The sequence below is a fragment of the Choloepus didactylus genome, chromosome 12 (assembly GCF_015220235.1).
Source record: "Choloepus didactylus isolate mChoDid1 chromosome 12, mChoDid1.pri, whole genome shotgun sequence".
Lineage (NCBI taxonomy): Eukaryota > Metazoa > Chordata > Mammalia > Pilosa > Megalonychidae > Choloepus > Choloepus didactylus.
In genome coordinates, this window is record NC_051318.1 from 7,260,187 (window position 1) to 7,279,789 (window position 19,603).

Sequence of the window (19,603 nt, forward strand, 5' to 3'; positions counted from 1 at the left end):
AGTATATCTTGCTAATCAAAATAAAAGCTCTGTCCCTAGGCAATGTAAAAGAAGCAAACATATGGACAAACAGGATGAGAGCAGAAAATATTTAACAAGAATAACTGTAAGAAGGAGAAAGAAAATGCATTACTTGTTGAGTAGAAAAACACAGAACAATAAAACTACATACTACTTGCCAAAATTTTGCTTCTAGTAAGTCTCTAAAACTTTGGCTTAATCCTTCTGACAATTACAACACAGACTTACATTGGTAATATATGGTTCAATAGCTTGAGCTGTCCTCTTCAGTAAAGCCTTTGCTAAATCATATGCTTGCTTGTTTAAATTCTGAAAAACATAAATAATACCTACATTATATAACTCTAATTATGAAAAGCAAAATATGACATGTATTCAAACAGCTACTCTTGAATAAATGGACAGAAAACTGTCTAAAACTCAATTAGAATAAAAGAAACAGAGCAAAGCCACTTTTCTTCTCATAGGATTAAGTGGCCTATTTAACCATAAGACCCATTCCAAGTAGATAACAATCATATTCTTTCCAAATCTATTCACAGGATAATGTAAACCACATAGACATGGTCAATACATGTTTATTAATTAGATAGATGGAGAGAGAATTAGTCATTCTAAATGCAGTCTAGACAAAAATCAGTTCAGCTGAGTACAAATGCAGACTGTTTCACTGCAGGTCCCTAAAAACCAAACCCTCATGAGAGGATGAGCTGGGTTCTAGTGGGGAAGGGACAGGAGCCCACAAGGTAGGGAAGGACAAAGGATTGGGGACAGATGTGGAAAAGTAGACTTACTCCAGCACATCTCAGAGCATACCTAGTCACCTAATCCGAAGGTACAACTAAAAGTACAACATAAAGCATGAAAAGAAAAAAGGGGCAAGAAAAAATATCTAAAGAAAATATGTTTCCAAGAAATTATGATAATGACAGAAGGAAACAAGACCAATCATCTAAAATGGAGTCACTACTCCAGTTAAAACTACAACTGAGAATAAAATACTGTACATTTCCTGAAACTCACATTCCTTACTCAATATTTACCTCTACATTTACCTGCATTGACACTTACATTGTATAATTTCATTCATTTTTAATTGCTGTGTGGTATTTTCCTGTATAATATGCTACAGCTTATTTACTCATTCTCCTAGTCATGGACATTAAATTATCTTTGTGCATATCTCTTTTGAGAAACAATTTTTCTGTATCTTCTATTTTGCCATTTTTCAAATTGTACTGCTCTTTTTTTTCCTCTTATTTTTTGTAGGATTTCTCTATAAATTCTATATATTAGACGTTTCTTAGTGGCATGCATAAAATATCTTAATCTCTACTTGTCTTTTCACAATGTTTACAGTATCTAGGAAGATACAGAGTTTTTAATGTTAACATAATTAAACATATCAATCTTTTTCTATATGGCTTGTGTTCTCTATATATTAAGAAATACTTTCTACACTAAGGTTGTAAAGATGTTTTATATTTTCAAATAAAACTTGAACAATTTGCTTCTCAGATTCAGGTTATTTATTCCACCTATAATTTATTTTCATGTATGGTGTGAAGTACAAATCTAACTTTATTATTTTCCATGTAAATATTTAATTGTCCTAAAGCCATTTATTTAATAGTCCATCATTTCCTCCAACACCCACAGTCTCAAGTTTCCACATAACCATTTCTAAATTTTCTGTTATCTCCCTATGTTCCCATCTATTAAAGGCTGATTATAGACAGAGGGACATATGAAAACAATGGTTTAACATCACGTAGGATAATCCCTTACTTTCTTCTTCAAAATTGTTTGGCTACTCAACTGTGTAAAAAGCTGAAAAAGAGTTCAGACTTCAATTAGAGATATAAATGAAGCAGATCTGGTTAGGACTAAGGCAAATCAGGCCAAAGGGTAAAGAACGATATTGACTGTGTTTTAAAACTTCAACTTCTGTGTGACACCAAGGAAAGAAATGTTTATTTGGTGCAGAATCTGTATTTTCTGTAGCACACTAAATAATTTAACTTGTACAGTCAGTTTATTCAAACACCATAAATACAATGAACTTTGAATAGGAAGTGAGATCTGGTAGGTTTGCACAGGTTACTGTGAAATCTCGATACAAACCAAAGTAATTTGGGCAGAGAATAAAAATGTATCTGCAGGGCCCCCCAAAGGAACTGGGGGAAAATGCGGACTATCAATTTAGCAGGCCGAGCCCTCGATCTTAGGGCTTGCCCTTATGAAGCTTGTTACTGCAAAGGAGAGGCTTAGCCTACTTATAATTGTGCCTGAGAGTCACTCCCAGAGAACCCCTTGTGTTGCTCAGATGTGGCCTCTCTCTCCCTAAGCCCGCTTGACAGGTGAACTCACTGCCCTCCCCCCTTACGTGTGACATGACTCCCAGGGGTGTAAATCTCCCTGGCAACGTGGGACATGAATCCCAGGGATAATAAGCCTTGACCTGCCATCATCAGATTGAGAAAATTTTCTTGACCAAAAGGGGTAAGTGAAAAGAAACAAAATAAAATTTCAGTGGCTAAGAGATTTCAAATAGAGTCAAGAGGTGACTCTAGAGGGCAATCTTATGTGCTATATAGATATCCCATTTTAGTTTTCAGTGTATCGGAAAAGCTACATGGAAATACCTGAAACCATCAAACTGCAACCCAGTAGCCTTGATTCTTGAAGATGACTGTATAACTATGTAGCTTACGTGGTGTGACTGTGTGATTGCGAAAATCTTGTAGCTCACACTCCCTTCATTCAGTGTATGGACAGATGAGGAGAAAAATGGGGACAAAATTTACGTGAAAAACAGGATGGGATGGGGGGGTGCTATGAATGTTTTTTTTTACTTTTATTTTTATTCTTATTTTATTTTTATTATTTTTTTGGAGTAAAGAAAATGCTCAAATACTGATTGTGGTGATGAATGTACAACTATATGACGGTACTGTGAACAGCTGACTGTACACTGTGGATAAGTGTATGGTATGTGAATATATCTCAAAACTGAATTTTTAAAAAAATTGTTTGGCTATTAATGACTATTTGCTCTTCCATGAGGATTTAGAATCAGCTTTTCAAATTACACACAAACACACACAGTGTCTATTTCTATTGGATTAGCAATTAGTATACAGATAATTTACATTACTGAGTCTCACATACCATAAAGATAATAAATCTCTCACTATATGCTCTTCAATCAAGAATAATAATTTTTGACATAATTGTCATGCACATTTTTGTTAGATTTCTAAGTATCTCAAGTCTTTGTTAAAGCTATAAATTTTTTTGGAAATTATGCTTTCTAACAGAATTTTTAATATTGATCTTGTATCAAACCACCTTGCAGAATTTTCTTATTTGTTCTAATAATTTATCTGTACACTAATTCATGTTTTCCACATCCAACCATATCATTTGCAAATAATTTCAGATGCATTTCCTCTTTCTAAACCCCGTTATCCTTTATTTGTTTGTCTTGTTTTATTCTATTAAGACCTCCAGCAAAATGCCCATTAGAAATGGCATATTCGCCTTTTTCTGATTAGAAGCAACACCTTTACAATGTTCCTGACCACCAAGACAACGCTTTAACATTTCACCATTAGGTAGAGTAACATATATCCTGATCAATTTAAGGAACTAAACTTTTCATCATCATATAAAGACTACTATGTATCATATGAATATAACCAACCTCAGTTCTCTTCCAGTTAGTATTTTCCTGGCACATTCTTTTTCCCATCCTTTTACTTTCAGCCTTTCCATGACCATAGTATTCTAATTGGATCTCTTATTAACAACAACCAGCTGGATTAATTTTACTCCAACCTAACAATTTGTCTTAAGTGGTAAAGTTAGGTCATTTGCATTTATTGTAATCCTCCTTTTATTGTAATCCTTAAAAATGTAACATGAATAATTCATTTAAAGTTCAAAGTTAATCAACAACTCTATACTCCTGGCCATACCAAGACCAAAGCACTCATCAACTCCATTAAACCATTTGGTCTTATATTATTTGTATCTAGTGGTTTAGGACCAATTTTTAAAATAACTCTATAATCAGTCGTTACAATTATTGCTACTACTGTTCTACTTACCAGGGTCTTTCTTTGTTCACCACTATTTCTTGTATCTTACTCATTCTAATTTCAATTCCTTTCATTCTGAAGTATTACACAGTACTGTAGTTCTTATAGGAAAGATCTGTTGACAAGTGAATACTTTTGTCTACATGTCTTAATTTTACTCAGACTGGATATATGATTCTAGGTTGGCAGTTATTTTATCTTAGCATTTTGGAAATACAATTCAATTATCTTCTGGAAAAGTCAGCTATCAGTTTAACTTTCAATCCTTTCTAAGGTCTATGCCATTTCCCTTTTGAGTATTTTATATAGATTGTATCTATTTACATATTCTGTAATTTCTCCAGGATGTGCCTGTATGGGCATTTTATTTTTATTTATTCTGCTTATGACACTTCTGCTACCTAATCCATAAATTCCTGCTTTTCATCAATTCTGGAACATTCTAAACTAATTTCTACTTTAGTATCATCTCTTCTCCACTTTTATTTGCTATTCTGAAATCACTAAACATATTTAAACTTTTCATTCTATCCTTCATGTCTTAATGTCTTTCACGTTTTCCTTACCTTTATCTCATTGTGTCTGTACAGTTTCCTCAGATCATTCTCTCAGTTCGCTATATATCAGTTCTCTAAATATCTTTAATATTTAATCCTATTAAAATTTAATTTCAATGGCCATTTTTCATTTCTAGTAAGTTTTTTCCCCTAAGCTTTTCTCATAGTACCTAGCTATTTCGTTAACTATTATTTTTTGCCTTAATCCCTTAAGTATACCTTGTCTTTAATCCTTTTAAGGATATTTATTATTTCTCTGTAACAAATACATTATTTGAATTCTTGAGGTCTAATTGTGCTGTGTGTCATATCTGCTGACTTTTAGCAATGATGGACTATTTTCTTCAAGAGTTTTAAATTTTGAATTATGAGGTCATTTTCATTGTGGCAATGCTGGGTAGCTAGAGACTGAGATTTTATCTTGCCAAAGATATCTTAAATTTGTGCAGACTTTTATACCAGTTATTCTTGTGCATCTCCTCTTTGACCCAGACCTCTTCTGATGACATCAAAGAACCATATTTCCAATTGTCCACTCAAGAGACATTTTCAAAAAACAAAACACACACAGAAAACAAAGAAAAAAAAAACTACCAACATATATTAATATCACCCAGGTGAAAAACATCATCATCAACACCTCCCTTGTCTCAAACTAGTAGAGAAGTCCCTTTTAATTTTATCCTGGCCTCTCTATCTACACAATGTCTTTTAAGTGAAAGTCTGAACTGGGGGCAGTGTCTTCCCAATGGGTCTCTACACCTCCAGCCTCTCCTCAGTCCAGTCCATCTTCCCTATCCCACTGAAACCATCTTTCTACAGTACACATACAATGATGCCCTTTACCAAATTATCTTCCTGTTCCCTCAAATATAAAACTCAACTGCTTGATATGATTTTCAAAGGCCTTCATTATGAGAACCCGAGTCGTCATTTCCAGTTATATCTTTGCTACTCTCGCTTTCATTCTATTTAACTGAAGTGAACTGCCTATAGCTCTTTGAACATGTGATATTTTTTAATAATTCCTTATCTTTACATATGCTATTCTCTCAACTAGAATGAAGATCTTACTCTGCTACTTTCCACATACCACTTATCTGCTTGAGTGGCTTTTCTACTCAAACTTCAGAACTAGGTTCAAAAATTACCATCTCTGTGAGTTATGCCCCGACATGCTCTCATTCCCTCTCCTCTAACTAGGCAAAATTCATCTTCTCTATTTATGCTTCCCTTGGGCTCTGTGCGTCTCACTTACTAATCTGAAAGACACTGTATCGTGCTACTGCCTCTCCCTGGAACTGTGTGCTCCTGGCACCTGCTTGATAAACATTTGTTGGGTGAAAGAATGAATGAAATCTGAATCTGATTTGTAGTACTATAATGTTCTATAGTAGAATGCACACTATAAAAGAAGACTTGAGTTTTAACCCTGGGTTTAATGCTACATACATTAGTTATTTTCTCTGGACCTCACTTTCACACATTAAAAACATAAAGAGGTTTTGTTAGAGATGCTAAAGCATCTTCCAATTCTAAATTCTCTAACTCTGTAACATATGCCATGAAAAGTTCTACTAACATGACCCAGTAGAAATAGCTTTCATATTCATTTATAACCATTTCTTACATATATACAAGCACTACAACAAATGCAATAAAAATCAACCAAATACATGCAAATAAACATACCTCTCCCAATCTCTATTACCAACTTAAAAGCTGGAACTGTTTTCTCAGGTTAATTTTAACCCCAATCTATTCCTTCCAATTCTTATTTCTTTGTTTTGGTTTTATTTAAAATGTTTTTTTATGGTGTTTTTTTAATTTTTTGATAAAGTTAATTAAAAAAAAAATGGAAAAAATATGCAGAGCCCCCTGAGCTGCAGGGGAAAAATGCAGAGGTGTTGGGCTTCCTCACCTGGATGGCTGCTGATGTTCTCACAAACATTGAGGATTGGCAGGTTGATGTGCCAAACCCTCTACTACGGGACTTGCCTTTAAGAAGCCTGTTACTGCAAAGGAGAAGCTAGGCCTGCTTATAATTGTGTCCCTAAGAATCTTCCCCTGAATCCCTCTTTGTTGCTCAGATGTGGCCCTCTCTCTCTAACTAAGCCACCTTGGCAGGTGATCTCACCGCCCCCTCCCCTACATGGGATCTGACTCCCAGGGGTGTAAATCTCCCGAGTAATGCAGGATATGACTCCCGGGGATGAATCTGAACCCAGCATCGTGGGATTGAGAACATCTTCTTGACCAAAAGGGGGGTGCAAAATGAAATGAAATAAAGCTTCAGTGGCTGAGAGAATTCAAATGGAGTCGAGAGGTCATTCTGGTGGGCACTCTTACGCACTATACAGACAACGCTTTTTAGGTTTTAATGTATTGGAATAGCTAGAAGTAAATACCTGAAACTATCAAACTCCAACCCAGTGGCCTTGATTCTTGAAGACAATTGTGTGACAATGTAGCTTACAAGGGGTGACAGTGTGATTTTGAAAACCTCGTGGATCACACTCCCTTTATCCAGTGTATGGATGGATGAGTAGAAAAATAGGGGCAAAAAACTAAAGGAAAAATAGGGTGGGAAGAGACAATTTGGGTGTTTCTTTTTCACTGTTTTTTTTTTATTCTTATTATCACTTTTTCTGGTACAAGGAAAATGTTAAAAAAAATAGATCAGGGTTATGAATGAACAACTATATGATGGTAATGTGATCAACTGAATATTCTGGATGATTGTATGATGTGTGAATAAATCTTAATTTTTTTTTAAAAAAAAGGTCTTTTGAACACACACACACACAAAAGGGGGGGGGGCAAGGAACTTGAAAATACACTTGGCTTTCCAATATTTTTATATTCTTTCTCCTTTTCTCTTTTCTAAACTCAGCTGGCATGCAGTTTGTTTTTCTTTCTTTTTGGAAGGGGTGGGGGACTGTTTATGCCTTTATTTTTCATTTCATCTCTCTCCTCCCATTTTTTGGTATTTTTTTCTTTATTTTCTTATACACATACACACTTTTACATAAACACATAAATTTAACTATATAAATTTCTTTAAATTCAGTCTTTATTTCCTTTTCTTAAATTTCATGTTCATACTTATTTAAGTAATATTTTAAGCAAAACAATTTAAGTCAATCCTAGGAGATCACCAAGAATTTTTTTTTTTAACAGCTCTATAGTTTTTTTAAATTTGTATTCTGATTGCGTATATACAACCTAAAATTTCCCATTTTAACCACTTTCAGATATACAATTCAGTACTGTCAATTACATTCACAATGCTGTGTTACATCACCACTATTACTTTTCCATTAACCAAACAGAACTGTACTACTAATTAAGCATTAACTCCCATTCCTTACCCCCAACTCCATTCCTGGGAACCTGTATTCTAGTTTCTGATTCTATGAATTTGCATATTAAACTTAATTCATATAAGTGAAATCACACAATATTTGTCCTTTTGTGCCTGGCTTATTTTACCCAATATGTTTTCTTCAAGGTCCATCCATGTTGTAGCATGTATCAAAACATCAAACCTTTTTATGGCTAAATAATATTCCACTGCATGTTACGGTGGTCTGGGGCTGTATGCACCCCAGAAAAACATGTTCTTAAATGTAATCCACTTCTGTGGGTGTGAATACATTAAAGTAGGACCTCTTAATGAAGTGTTAATCCTATTATGGATTAACTCCCTTGAGTTCCCATCTTGCAGGCCACCCTATGGAATTTGGACTTGCCCACTCCCACAGTCACATGAGCCAATTCCTATTTGCCCTATGGAATTTGGACTTGCCCATTCCCACAGTCACATGAGCCAATTCCTATTTTAAAAATCTCATAATATTACATGATTGATATATATCCTTTTGGTTCTGCTTCCCTGGAGAACCCTGACCAAAATATATGTATGTACCACATTTTGCTTATCCATTCATCTGCTGATGAAACTTGGGTGGCTTACATCTTTGGGCAATAATAAATATGACGGGCAGTTTTAAAACAAGGTATTTTTTTAAATCCTTCATAAAGTTCAACATAAAAAGGCTATGTAATAGCATCTAAGTAGCAATTAATTAAGCAGATATTTTATTACATGAACTAAATCTATTACTTCTTTTCATTTAATTAGTGACTAATAAATGCACTGTGTTTCATTAAACATTAAACACAGTGTATATTTATTAATTAGTCAATGAAACAGATTCTCCAAACCTAGGATAAAAGCAGGACAAACTGTATTTAGAATCTAAGCACAAATTCTTGACCTTAATATTTATGAGCTATAGACACATTATTGCTACATACCTTATGGGCAGGCACCAGATTTACCAAAACTGTATCCAAAAGCTCCTGAGATACCGTATCACCTTCACATATAATAGAGCTCATAAGATCCACCATGTGCATATGAACTTTCTGGTTGTGGCCATTGCTGAAATTCAAAACAGGCATTTTATTTCAAGTATAATATAACTGGTATCTACAAGATTCAGTCATAAGATGATACTGACCCACATCACACTTTATAAAAAATGAAATTAAAATATTAAATAAAATTCCATATATTCATTTAAAGCATCTCTCCCAAATCTTATAAATGTATCTAAAATATATATTTACTACATTTCCTTGACTACTCTTCCTTAATTTTGACCATTCTCACTAACAGGTGATTAAATCAAATGCAACTTTAACTTTTTCTTAAATTCAGAAAAGTCAAATGCTTCTACTTAAAGTTAATGCTAGTAAATAACTTTAAATAGAGTACCAATAATGCTCAAATATTCACATGAATTAAAGAGTCAATAATATGTAAATTAAATTGGTAAAAATAACAACATAATCCAAAGAAACATTTTACATTGGCTGTAGAGTGTTTTATGTCACACAAAGTTCTACTCATTTTTAAACTATAAAAATAATTTTAGAAGTTACAACTCTTAGGCTTCTAATATTCATCATCACAAACAGCTGATACAGATTTTCCTATAAGTTAGAAATTCTTTATTTTTATACTTAATGTTATACACTTAGTAAAATAAACTTACTTTATGACTGAAAATAACGTTCTGTATAGTTGGGTAAAAATTTCATTGCTGTCTTCTAACTCAAAGCATATGTTATATGACTTGACCCAAGCAATGTTCTAAAATTAAGAGGTAAAAAAGATGAAAGGTAAACACTTTAATTAGTAAAAATATCTACGCACAAGAATCAGTTTAAAATGTTATCACCCCAAAATATAATACACTGCTTACTTACCTCAAGTAAATAAAAATACCTATTGAATTGTGGGCTCTTTGTATCCTCTAGCCCCTTCAACTGCCTTGTGATAAACATAAATATATCCTTAAAAAAAAAAAAAAGAATTGCTTAGACTAGGAAGATCGAATCAGAAAATAAACACTAAACTTCTAATTCAGCATTCACGTATATATTATGATAAATTGTAAAGAACCAGTAAAAAAAAAAAAATTGTATTTGACTGTAAGTTTTTACAAGCACGCACTCATATGAAAAAACATTAAATATCTTAGTATCCTCCACAGTAAAACAGTAAATCATTTACCATGATCTCATAGTACAGCAAGCAAAACTTCATCTTATAACTAAGTAAAGAAATAGACCTGAAAACTAACCAAAATTTAGGGCAATCATTATTAGAATAAAAAAATGCTGAAAGGACAGAGAACTGACGAGATTTGAGCAAATGGACAGATTCCTCACTCATCATCAAGAAGCAGCTCCCTGAGTCAAGGAACCATGTCTCTTTTATTCACCACTTTAAACCCAGTTCCTGACACACAGCCAACAGCAACATTTGTTAAATGAAATAAACCTTAACTTTCTACCTTTTTTCATACTGTAGATTAATAACTTTTCCATGGACTCATTCTCTAACCCATAGTTTCCACAATGATGTTTTGCTGCTGTTTATCTGTTTTTTAATTTCTTACCTAACCTGCCTTATAATCATTCAATATCCTTCTGCAAAGCTCTAATTATTTCATGCTTTCTCTATCAGCATTTTTTCCAAACTGATTAATCATGCTAGTCCCCTTTTCTTCTCATACTGAAAAGGTTTCCTGTCCATATGGCTTTACTTACAACCACCATGACCAAGTACTACACGGTCTTTTCTATCTTTCCATTAAAATTTTGTTCCTTGTTTATTTCTTCAAAAAAAATCACATCACACCTTCATTAAATGTATTAGGATTCGTATATTGCAAATTCAGGTTTATACTAGGGTGTTTGCTGCCTTTTAAATAATGAGCATGGTCTTCCACGTGGATTTTCAAGAGGAAAAACAAATTGACTTGCAAGTAATACTGAAGGAATCAAAGTCTTAAAAAAAAACTATAAAAGCTAAAAAGTATAGAATATACTTATCCTCAGGATCAGAAATCATTTTCCAAAGTAAGCTCTGAGAAGCAGAAGTAGATTGCAGCAGCTACTGATAAAGAATCCAGAGAAATTATCTAAATACTTTAACTCCCATATTAGTTAAAAAGATAAATGAAAGTACCAGTCAATTTGGCAGTTCTTTAAATGGTACTTGCCTTTAGTTTATCAGGAGATGTGTAAGGAGCTTCAGGAGCATAAATCCTGAAAATATCAGCAAGGCAGCAAGCTACCAGTAAGCGAACATCTTTATCAGGATGCTTGAGGAAAAAATCTGAAGCAAGATGTAGAGCTAGATTCAGATAAAGCTCCTTTTCTTCTTCAGAGTCCTGGTCCATATCCATAAACGTTTTTACAACCATCTATACAAAAACAAAATCTCAATCAAATAATGAAATGTTTCATGTAAAAATATATTAATTTGATGTGTAATACAGTAAATCTTGTGGTGGACAATGTCTGTGATTAACTGTACAAATATTACAAAGTTCTTTCATGAGCCAGAACAAATGTGTGACAGGACTGCAGGAGTTAGTAATGGAGGGGTATGTGGGGGAAATGGACCTACTGCAAACTATGGACTATAGTTAAGTACTATTTTAATACTCTCTCATCAACAGTAACAAATGTACCACACCAAAACTATGGGTCAATAAGGGGGAGGTATAAGGGATATGGGAGGAGTTGGATTTTCTTTTTTATTTTAATTTTTTTCTGGGGTAATGAAAATATTCTAAAATTGATCATGGGGATATATGCACAACTATGTGATGATACTGTGAGCCAGTGATTGTATACTTTGGTTCGTATGGAGTGTGAACATACCTCAATAAAATTGCATTTTTTATACATATACATACATTTAAAATAAAGGGCACATTAATTGCAAACATTAGCTCCCAATAAACATACTTTTATTTCCCCCCTGAAAGTGTCTACTTAAGAGACACAAGTAATTATAAAAGACCAGTGTAAACAACTTTTCTTCAGTAGAAGACTAAGTAAAATATTTTTCATTTATACATCCTCTCTGCTAACTCGATTTTTAAAGTTTAAAATTAGCCTCATGCAGTGGTCATTTTACTGGAAGAATTCTAACGTTTCTTGATACTTCTGATCTCACTTGTACAAGCGGACAAAATGAGAACGTCCTTATTTATAAAATAATGTCCCTTTTCTACATTTCTAGTCTTTTCATTAGGAAAAAAAGTATTATACCTGAAGAAAAACCTAGGGTGGCAATTTAGTTTTCCACCTGAGACAAAAACCACTCTAGACACATGGTTTCATCTAGTAAGCTAAAACAAAATAAATTACAGATTCAAAAAGGATGTCCAAGATGCATCCTAAACATTAAAAAAGCTACCATGAAGTGACTAGCGTAACATCAAATCAAATATTCCTTGTACCACAGTAAAAGAGAAACGGAATGGATAGTTCATTGGTAGGACTCAATGAACACAAAGAAGCTACAGGAAACGGTTCTTTTTTCAAAAACATTTATAGTAAAGAAGTGAGGTGGAAACAAGAATGGGAGGAAAGGTACAGCGTGATTCTGTGACTGGCTTTCTCTCATTTCAGCTTCAGCAGGCACAAGAATGTCCGCCAAGCAACCACAACTCCAGTGCAAGGGCAGCCGGCTGGCACCCACTATGTGGGCTGACAACGCTGAGCACCCACAGGGCTGGCCACCAGCACCGAGGCCCGTGCCGCAGCCCTCCAAACACATGGCAAGGACTTCCACTCTGCTGTGGAGCCAGCCCTCGGAGCAACACGGCTCCATTTCCAGCTGAACTCTCAGCTCCTCAGTTCCACGAGGCACCCTCAGGTTGACCCCTCCAATCTGCCCCATTGGAGAGGTCAAGGGCACAGTGCTCAGGGCCCGTCTCCTGCCTTTCCCATGGCATTACTCTGATGGCACATGTTGTGATGGCTGTGGTGTATGTATTACAGAGGGAGAAAAAGAAAAGAGGGGCTAGGTGTAGGGAACTATTTCTTTCTCTAGAACCTCTTCACAAAGAAGATAATGTATATTCTGGATAAAATGTTATAGGAAAAACTAGAAATTACATAATGTCACCTTATTTTTAAAAAACTGCTATAATTTCTAAAACTTACCCATGTATTTGTATATATCAAAATCACACATAAAATCCTTTTCATATTTTCTAAGAAGGATGGTAAAAACAGTGGGAAGTGTAAGTTAGGAAGATGAATTAAGAGCAAGTATATTAACAGATTACTGACTGAAATCCAGGCATAAATGTTAACAAAATAACAACAATATGCTACAGTTGCTCAGGATGAGCACCACGGAAGTCAGTCCACCAAGATGAACAGCAGAGCTTACTCAAGGGCCAGATAATGATACTGAATTCCTCCTGACAGTCCACAACTCAAATGTTCTTACAAAAGTCACTGATAACTTATATATGAGTCTTCTACATTAAAGATCTGGAGAAAATAACATCTGTAAATGACACTAAACACTAATCAGCTAATAACTGATTTACTTATCATTCCTGAAAAATAGGCAATCTGAGGAAATAAATGTATTAGTTTCTCTAAAAATTCAGTAGGTAGAGAGAATGCAAATACACAGAAATGAAAATGTCATATACAGAAGAGGGTTTGTAGCTTCACTGTTTTTAATAAAATACAACACAAGTTCTCAATTAGATAAAATAGCCATCTACTGGCAAATGTAATCTGCTCAGAGATGTCTTTTATTTTGAAGAATTATGTGATATCTGACTTTATGCATAAATGTACAATACTAAGACTTTAAGTGAAGTTTATAATATTGAACTAGGGTCCTTTTCTTACAACAATACACCATGGAGTAGTGGCTATAGAATAGGGCTTTGTTTTGAAGCTCATGAGCCTTCAATGATTAACTAAGGAAAACTTTCCAGTCTTGAAATCCATGTGAATAACAATGTATTATCAACCAACATATGTGTCTGGGTAGACACAACCTAGAAGGAAAAAAAATGCTCAAATATAAATAAAGACTATCCAAACTAGCTGATAAGTCAGCTTAAAGTTCTCCTTGCCCAATATGCTCCTTTCATTTCAACAATCACAGGGAACATCAGTGCCCCAAAGGAAAAGGCGAAACATTATTCAAAAAGAGAAAGAAGCCCCAGTCACACAATGACGGCTTCCTCTATGGGAACTGTCCACGGATCTGGATGCACTGCTGCACGTCAGAACCAGAGGGAGAAACTAAAAGTAAGTCCTTTGACCCATTCTCAAAATAGCTTATACAAAAGTTAAATATTGACTGAGTACTCAGAATAAAATGTTGTTGTTAATAAAGTAATTGAGTTATAGGAGACAACTTTCTACAACATAAAGGAATATGTATTGTGGATTTGCTGCTCTTTATACCAAGTATGGAAAGCCCTAGAAAATCTAAGTTTCACAACTTTCTACTTTCTCTCCCATTAACCAAGCCTGTCCTTATCTACTCTATTGCCTTAGATCCTTTCTCTGCACTTAACTACTCTGAGTAAGATACCCTAACAAAGTACAGCCAGAGGTGATTTCCATAGGGCACCCCTACTCTAAACAGGCGTCCAAAAAACTGTAACCCAATTTTACTTACCTTTAATCGTCTCACCATCTCCTCTTTAGATATTTTATCTGAGATTTCCTTGACACCAGGAGGATAAGTAATTTTTCCATCATTAGTTCTTGTCTTTGAATGAGCCATGACGGAATTATTTTTACACCTAAAACAAAGAATATATACAAATCAGAAAATATAGAAAAACCGTATTGATAATAAAGATAGAAGTAACCTGTCCCCCCAAAAGAATTTAAAACTACCTCCTAATCTACAATAATTCACTTATCTAATTAATGAAAATCACCCTATTGAGCATTTACCAAATAAACATTTGTATTTTCATTTCCATTGGTGGCAAACTAGGTTATACATGCTAACCCTCCAACTAAAACAAACAAACAAAAAGAATTACAAATGCTAGAAAAAATACCCAAAAAAGCATTTTCTTAAAAGCATCACAATTGTTCAGACCAAAATCTAAGCAAAAACAGGGACCCAGAGAACTAAAGCAGTGGAGCATCCTATATGCCTATGTCCCGAGGGCACTTGCCAATTCTGATGTGCCTAGGATTAGTCTTGGTGGTCTCACAGGGCAAGGGGGAGAGAAACAAATCCACACCTGCAAGTAAGAGACCCTCCCAACAGTAAGGTGGAAACTACACCCCTGTCCCTGCAAAAACAGGCACCCAAAGGAAGGGTCAACCAGAAACGAGCATGTGCCCACCCCCCACCCCCAGGGATAGCAGAGGGGGCTGCCCTGGCACTCGGCAGAGAAAGGTAACGAAGGAAACAAAGGAGGAACAACAGGTCAGTTCTGGCCACGGGCCTGCATGTCTGCTGGGCTCACACGACCTGAGTGCTCCGGAGAAACTCAAGCCGTGAACTTCATGACCCCTGACCAGAGGTGCCCCTGAGTGTCTAAAGAAGTAAATCCAAGTCCTGCCTAGAAGAGGGCACCTTCATCCCAGGCCTCAAAGAATCCCCACATCTGATGTTTCAAGGACAGTAAAAAATACCCAGTTAAAAAGCACTAAGGAAACAAAGCACTATGAACAACAACCAGCAGAAATACCAGGTCCAGAGACTTCATGTACTATAATTATCAAACACTGTAAAAACCACTATATTTTTAATTTTAAAGAAAGAAAAGGCAAGTCTTAAAATACATGCACAAAATAAAAAATTATAAAGCATAAACTAGAAGATTTCGAAAAAAGCTTAACTTCTAAAAATGAAAAAAATACAGTACTGAAATAAAAAACTCAATAGATGGGTTTATTAGCAGATTAGAAAAAGTTAAGAGAGAATTAGTGAGCGGAAAGACAGACCAGAAGAAATTACCCAGGGTATAGCACAGAGAGAAATAAAAATGAAAAATACAGAAGAAAAAGTACAAAGTTCTAACTCTAACTAATGATTCATTAGAGTATCAGGAGAGTTATGACAAAAAGGCAATATTTGAGATCTTCATAAAATACCAAACCATAAACTCAAGAAGCCAAACAGGATTAAATTTTAAATTATTATTGTTATTGTTATTCCAGAAAACAAAACAATTTTAAAGCAAACATACTGTCTTGAAAGGAACAGCATTTATGCTAAAAACTGACTTTTCAATAGCAACAATGTGAACCAGAAAACAGCAAAATGTCATCTCCAACGTGCAGAAAGAATATCACTGCAAACCCAAAGTTTATACCCAAGAAGTATAATTTTTGAGACTAGGGTATAAAAAGGACATTTTAGCCAAACAAAAATTGAGAGGTATATTAGATTAGTATACAAAGCACTGAAAACATTGTTTGGCACATGCTACATGCTATATAATATGTATATACAATATACATAATCATACATGTATGAACATATATGAGCAGGTTAAAAGATCAAGATTTTTAAAATTCAATTTCAAGACCTACAACACATATGAAAACATGCAGATATGAAATGCTGAAAGTAAAAGAATGGAAAAGTATATCAAGTAAACATTAAATAAAAGCACTTAAAACAAGTATCAATAAAAAGAAAAGTAGGCCCCAGAACCTACATCTTGGTATTTACTCAATAGAAACACACTCACGTAGATATGGTAGATTGAATTTTGTACCCAATTTAGACATATTCTTAATCCACATTCCCAAGGGCGTGAACCAATGTAAATAGGATCTCTTCAAGATGTAATTTTAAATTAAGGTGTGGCCCAACTGAATGAGGATGGGTCTTAATCCGGTTTATTGGAGGCCTTATAAAGAGGAAGAAATCAGAAACCAGAGTCAGAAAAAGCTATGGGGAGGATCCAGAAGCCAAAGTCAACATAACCAGAAGAGAAAGGAGAAGACCGCATCGTGTTTCATGACGCAGAGATACAGCCAAGAAACCCCAAGGACTGCCGGCAAGCCAGCACCCAAATGCTACAAACTTTGGGGAAAAAGCATCACCTTGCTGACACCTCAAGTTTGGATTTCTCCTAACCTCAAAACCATGAACCAACAAATTTCTGTTGTTTAAGTCAACCCACTGCATGGTATCTGTCACAGCAGCCTGTCAAACTAAGACAATAGCCAAAACCAGAGCACAAAACTAACGTCCACCAACAGAAGGATGAACAGGATCATAACAACCGAATACAAATACTGCTCTCTACTGCCTCACACAATAATATGGATTAACATTACAACAGAATTGAATGTAAGAAGCCAGACACAAAATCCTACCATGTATGATTACATTCATATAAGAGTTCAAAAATAGGGAAACCCATTGTATAATGTAAAAAGTCAGGATAGCAAACATCTTTATGAGGAGAAGGTAACTGAAAGTATGAGAGGAACTTCTGGGGTACAGGTAATATACTTATTAATTTGGGTGCTGGTTACACAGATGTTTTCACCTAGCATAGAGTCATAGAGCAAGACACTTAGAATCTGTGCACTCTTCTGAACATCTGTCATACTTCAACAAAAAGTTTAAAGATAACGAGAAAATCTCCAAATATTTAAAAATTTTAAAGCTCTTCTTAATAATGATTAATCAAAAGAAAACAAGTACAGGATCAACAAAGTAAAAATCACAGGCCAATCTTACAAAGTTTATGCCAGAACATTTGAAAATTTAGACACGATGGAGAAAATATATACCTTAACAAAACTGACTCAAGAAATAAGGAAAAACAGCAATTAAGGGAACAATCAATAAATCTTTCCACAAGGAAAAAGTATCCAAGACCAGAAGGCTTTACCAGTGAGTTCTACACCAAATAAATGAGGAAGAATTAATTCCAATCTCATAGTTCCAAGCAATACAAAACAAGGAACTCTTCACAAACAGTTTTACATGACTGACTAGCATAACCCTGAATCCAAAACCTAAATGAGAACAGTAAAAGAAAAGAAAAATCACTTACTAGAAAACTTACATGCAAAACTCCTAACAAAATATTAGAAAATCAAATTCAACAATGTATAAAAAGTTGCGTTTGTCCCAGGAACACAAGGTTGAATTCAGGAAATGAGCAGATTAAAAAGAAAAATCATGTGATAATAAATGAAGGAAAATTGTCTGATAAAATTCAGCATCAATTCATGACCATAAAACAGAAGAAACAAACAAAAGAACAAGCTTCATCAAGGTTACAGGATACAAGGCCAACATATAAAAATCAACTGTATTGTTATATACTAGCAAGGAACACATGGTAGCCTGTTAAAAACACAATACCATTTACAATCACTCCCCCAGTAATGAAATAATTCAGTATAAATCTTAAAAACGAGTCCAGGATTTGTATGCTGAAAATTACAAAACAGTAATGAAATAGAGAAAGATCTAAATAAACGGAGAGAGACACCATGTTTGTGGACTGGAAGACTTAACAGAGTGAGCCATATCTTTAGGGATCCTATCAACATTCCAGCAAGGTTCTTTACAGAAACAGACAAGCATATTCTAAAACGCATATGGAAAGGCAGAGGAACTAGAATAGCTAAAACAATTTTGGAATAGAAGAATAAAGTGAAAGGAAATTCTACACAATTTTAAAACTTTCTATATGGCTACAGTATCAGGAAGGCGTGATATTAACAGAGAGACAGACACATAGATCGATGGGACAGAACAGACTTCCTAGAAATAGGCCTATACAAATATACCCAATTGATTTTTTTTTACAAAAGTGCAAAAGAAATTCAACTGAGAAAGGATAGTCTTGTCAACATATGGTGCTGGAGTAATAAATTCATAGAGAGAAAAAAAGAACCAAAACCTCATACCTTATACAAAAATTAATTTAAAATGGATCATGGATTTACATGCAAAATATAAAACTTACAGAAGAAAACATTGGAGAAAATCTTCGGGATGCAGGGCTAGGTGGAAAGTTCTTAGAAATGAGGCCAAAAGCAAGATCCAACAAACAAAAAATCATAGATTGGACTTCAAACGTAAAAAATACTGCTCTGTGAAAAACAGTTAATGAAAAGAAAGCGAAAGACTGAGAAAATATTAGCAAACCAACATATGACAAAAAGATTTGACTCTGGAACATATAAAGAGCTCTTAAAATAGTATAATAACCAATCCAACTAGAAAATGGGAAGAGAAATGAACAGACATTTCAATGTAGAGGATATTATACAAGTGGCAAATGCGCACATGAAATGTTCAACATTGTAAGTCATTAGGGAAATACAAATTAAAACCATGAGTTATCACCATACACCTATTAGAATGCTGAAACAAACAAAAAGAAATAGTGGTAACACCGAATGCTGGAAAGGATGTGAAGAAACTACATCTTTCATACATTGCTGGTAGGAATGCACTCACCATACAACCCAGCAATAATACTCTTGGGTATTTATCACAGAGAAATGAAAGCTTACGTTCATACAGAAATCTTTACAAGAAGGTTTATATTATAGCAGATTTAT

At 34.5% G+C, this 19,603-nt stretch overlaps 1 protein-coding gene across 5 annotated transcripts in view; it reads right to left on the bottom strand.

Annotated features, from left to right (window-relative positions):
• The window catches only part of PDS5B (PDS5 cohesin associated factor B), a 198,000-nt gene that overhangs the window by 133,191 nt on the left and 45,206 nt on the right, over positions 1-19,603 (bottom strand). For 3 of the 5 annotated variants that reach the window (XM_037799756.1, XM_037799755.1, XM_037799754.1), the window contains exons 1-6: positions 14,712-14,819; positions 11,260-11,463; positions 9,959-10,045; positions 9,745-9,842; positions 9,002-9,128; positions 250-330 (exon numbers count right to left, since the gene is read on the bottom strand). In XM_037799756.1, coding sequence (XP_037655684.1) covers positions 250-330; positions 9,002-9,128; positions 9,745-9,842; positions 9,959-10,045; positions 11,260-11,463; positions 14,712-14,819 — 705 coding nt within the window. Of the gene's footprint in view, positions 1-249; positions 331-9,001; positions 9,129-9,744; positions 9,843-9,958; positions 10,046-11,259; positions 11,464-14,711; positions 14,839-19,603 lie in introns of those variants that run through there. The other 2 variants (XM_037799752.1, XM_037799753.1) reach the window with 1 other exon arrangement.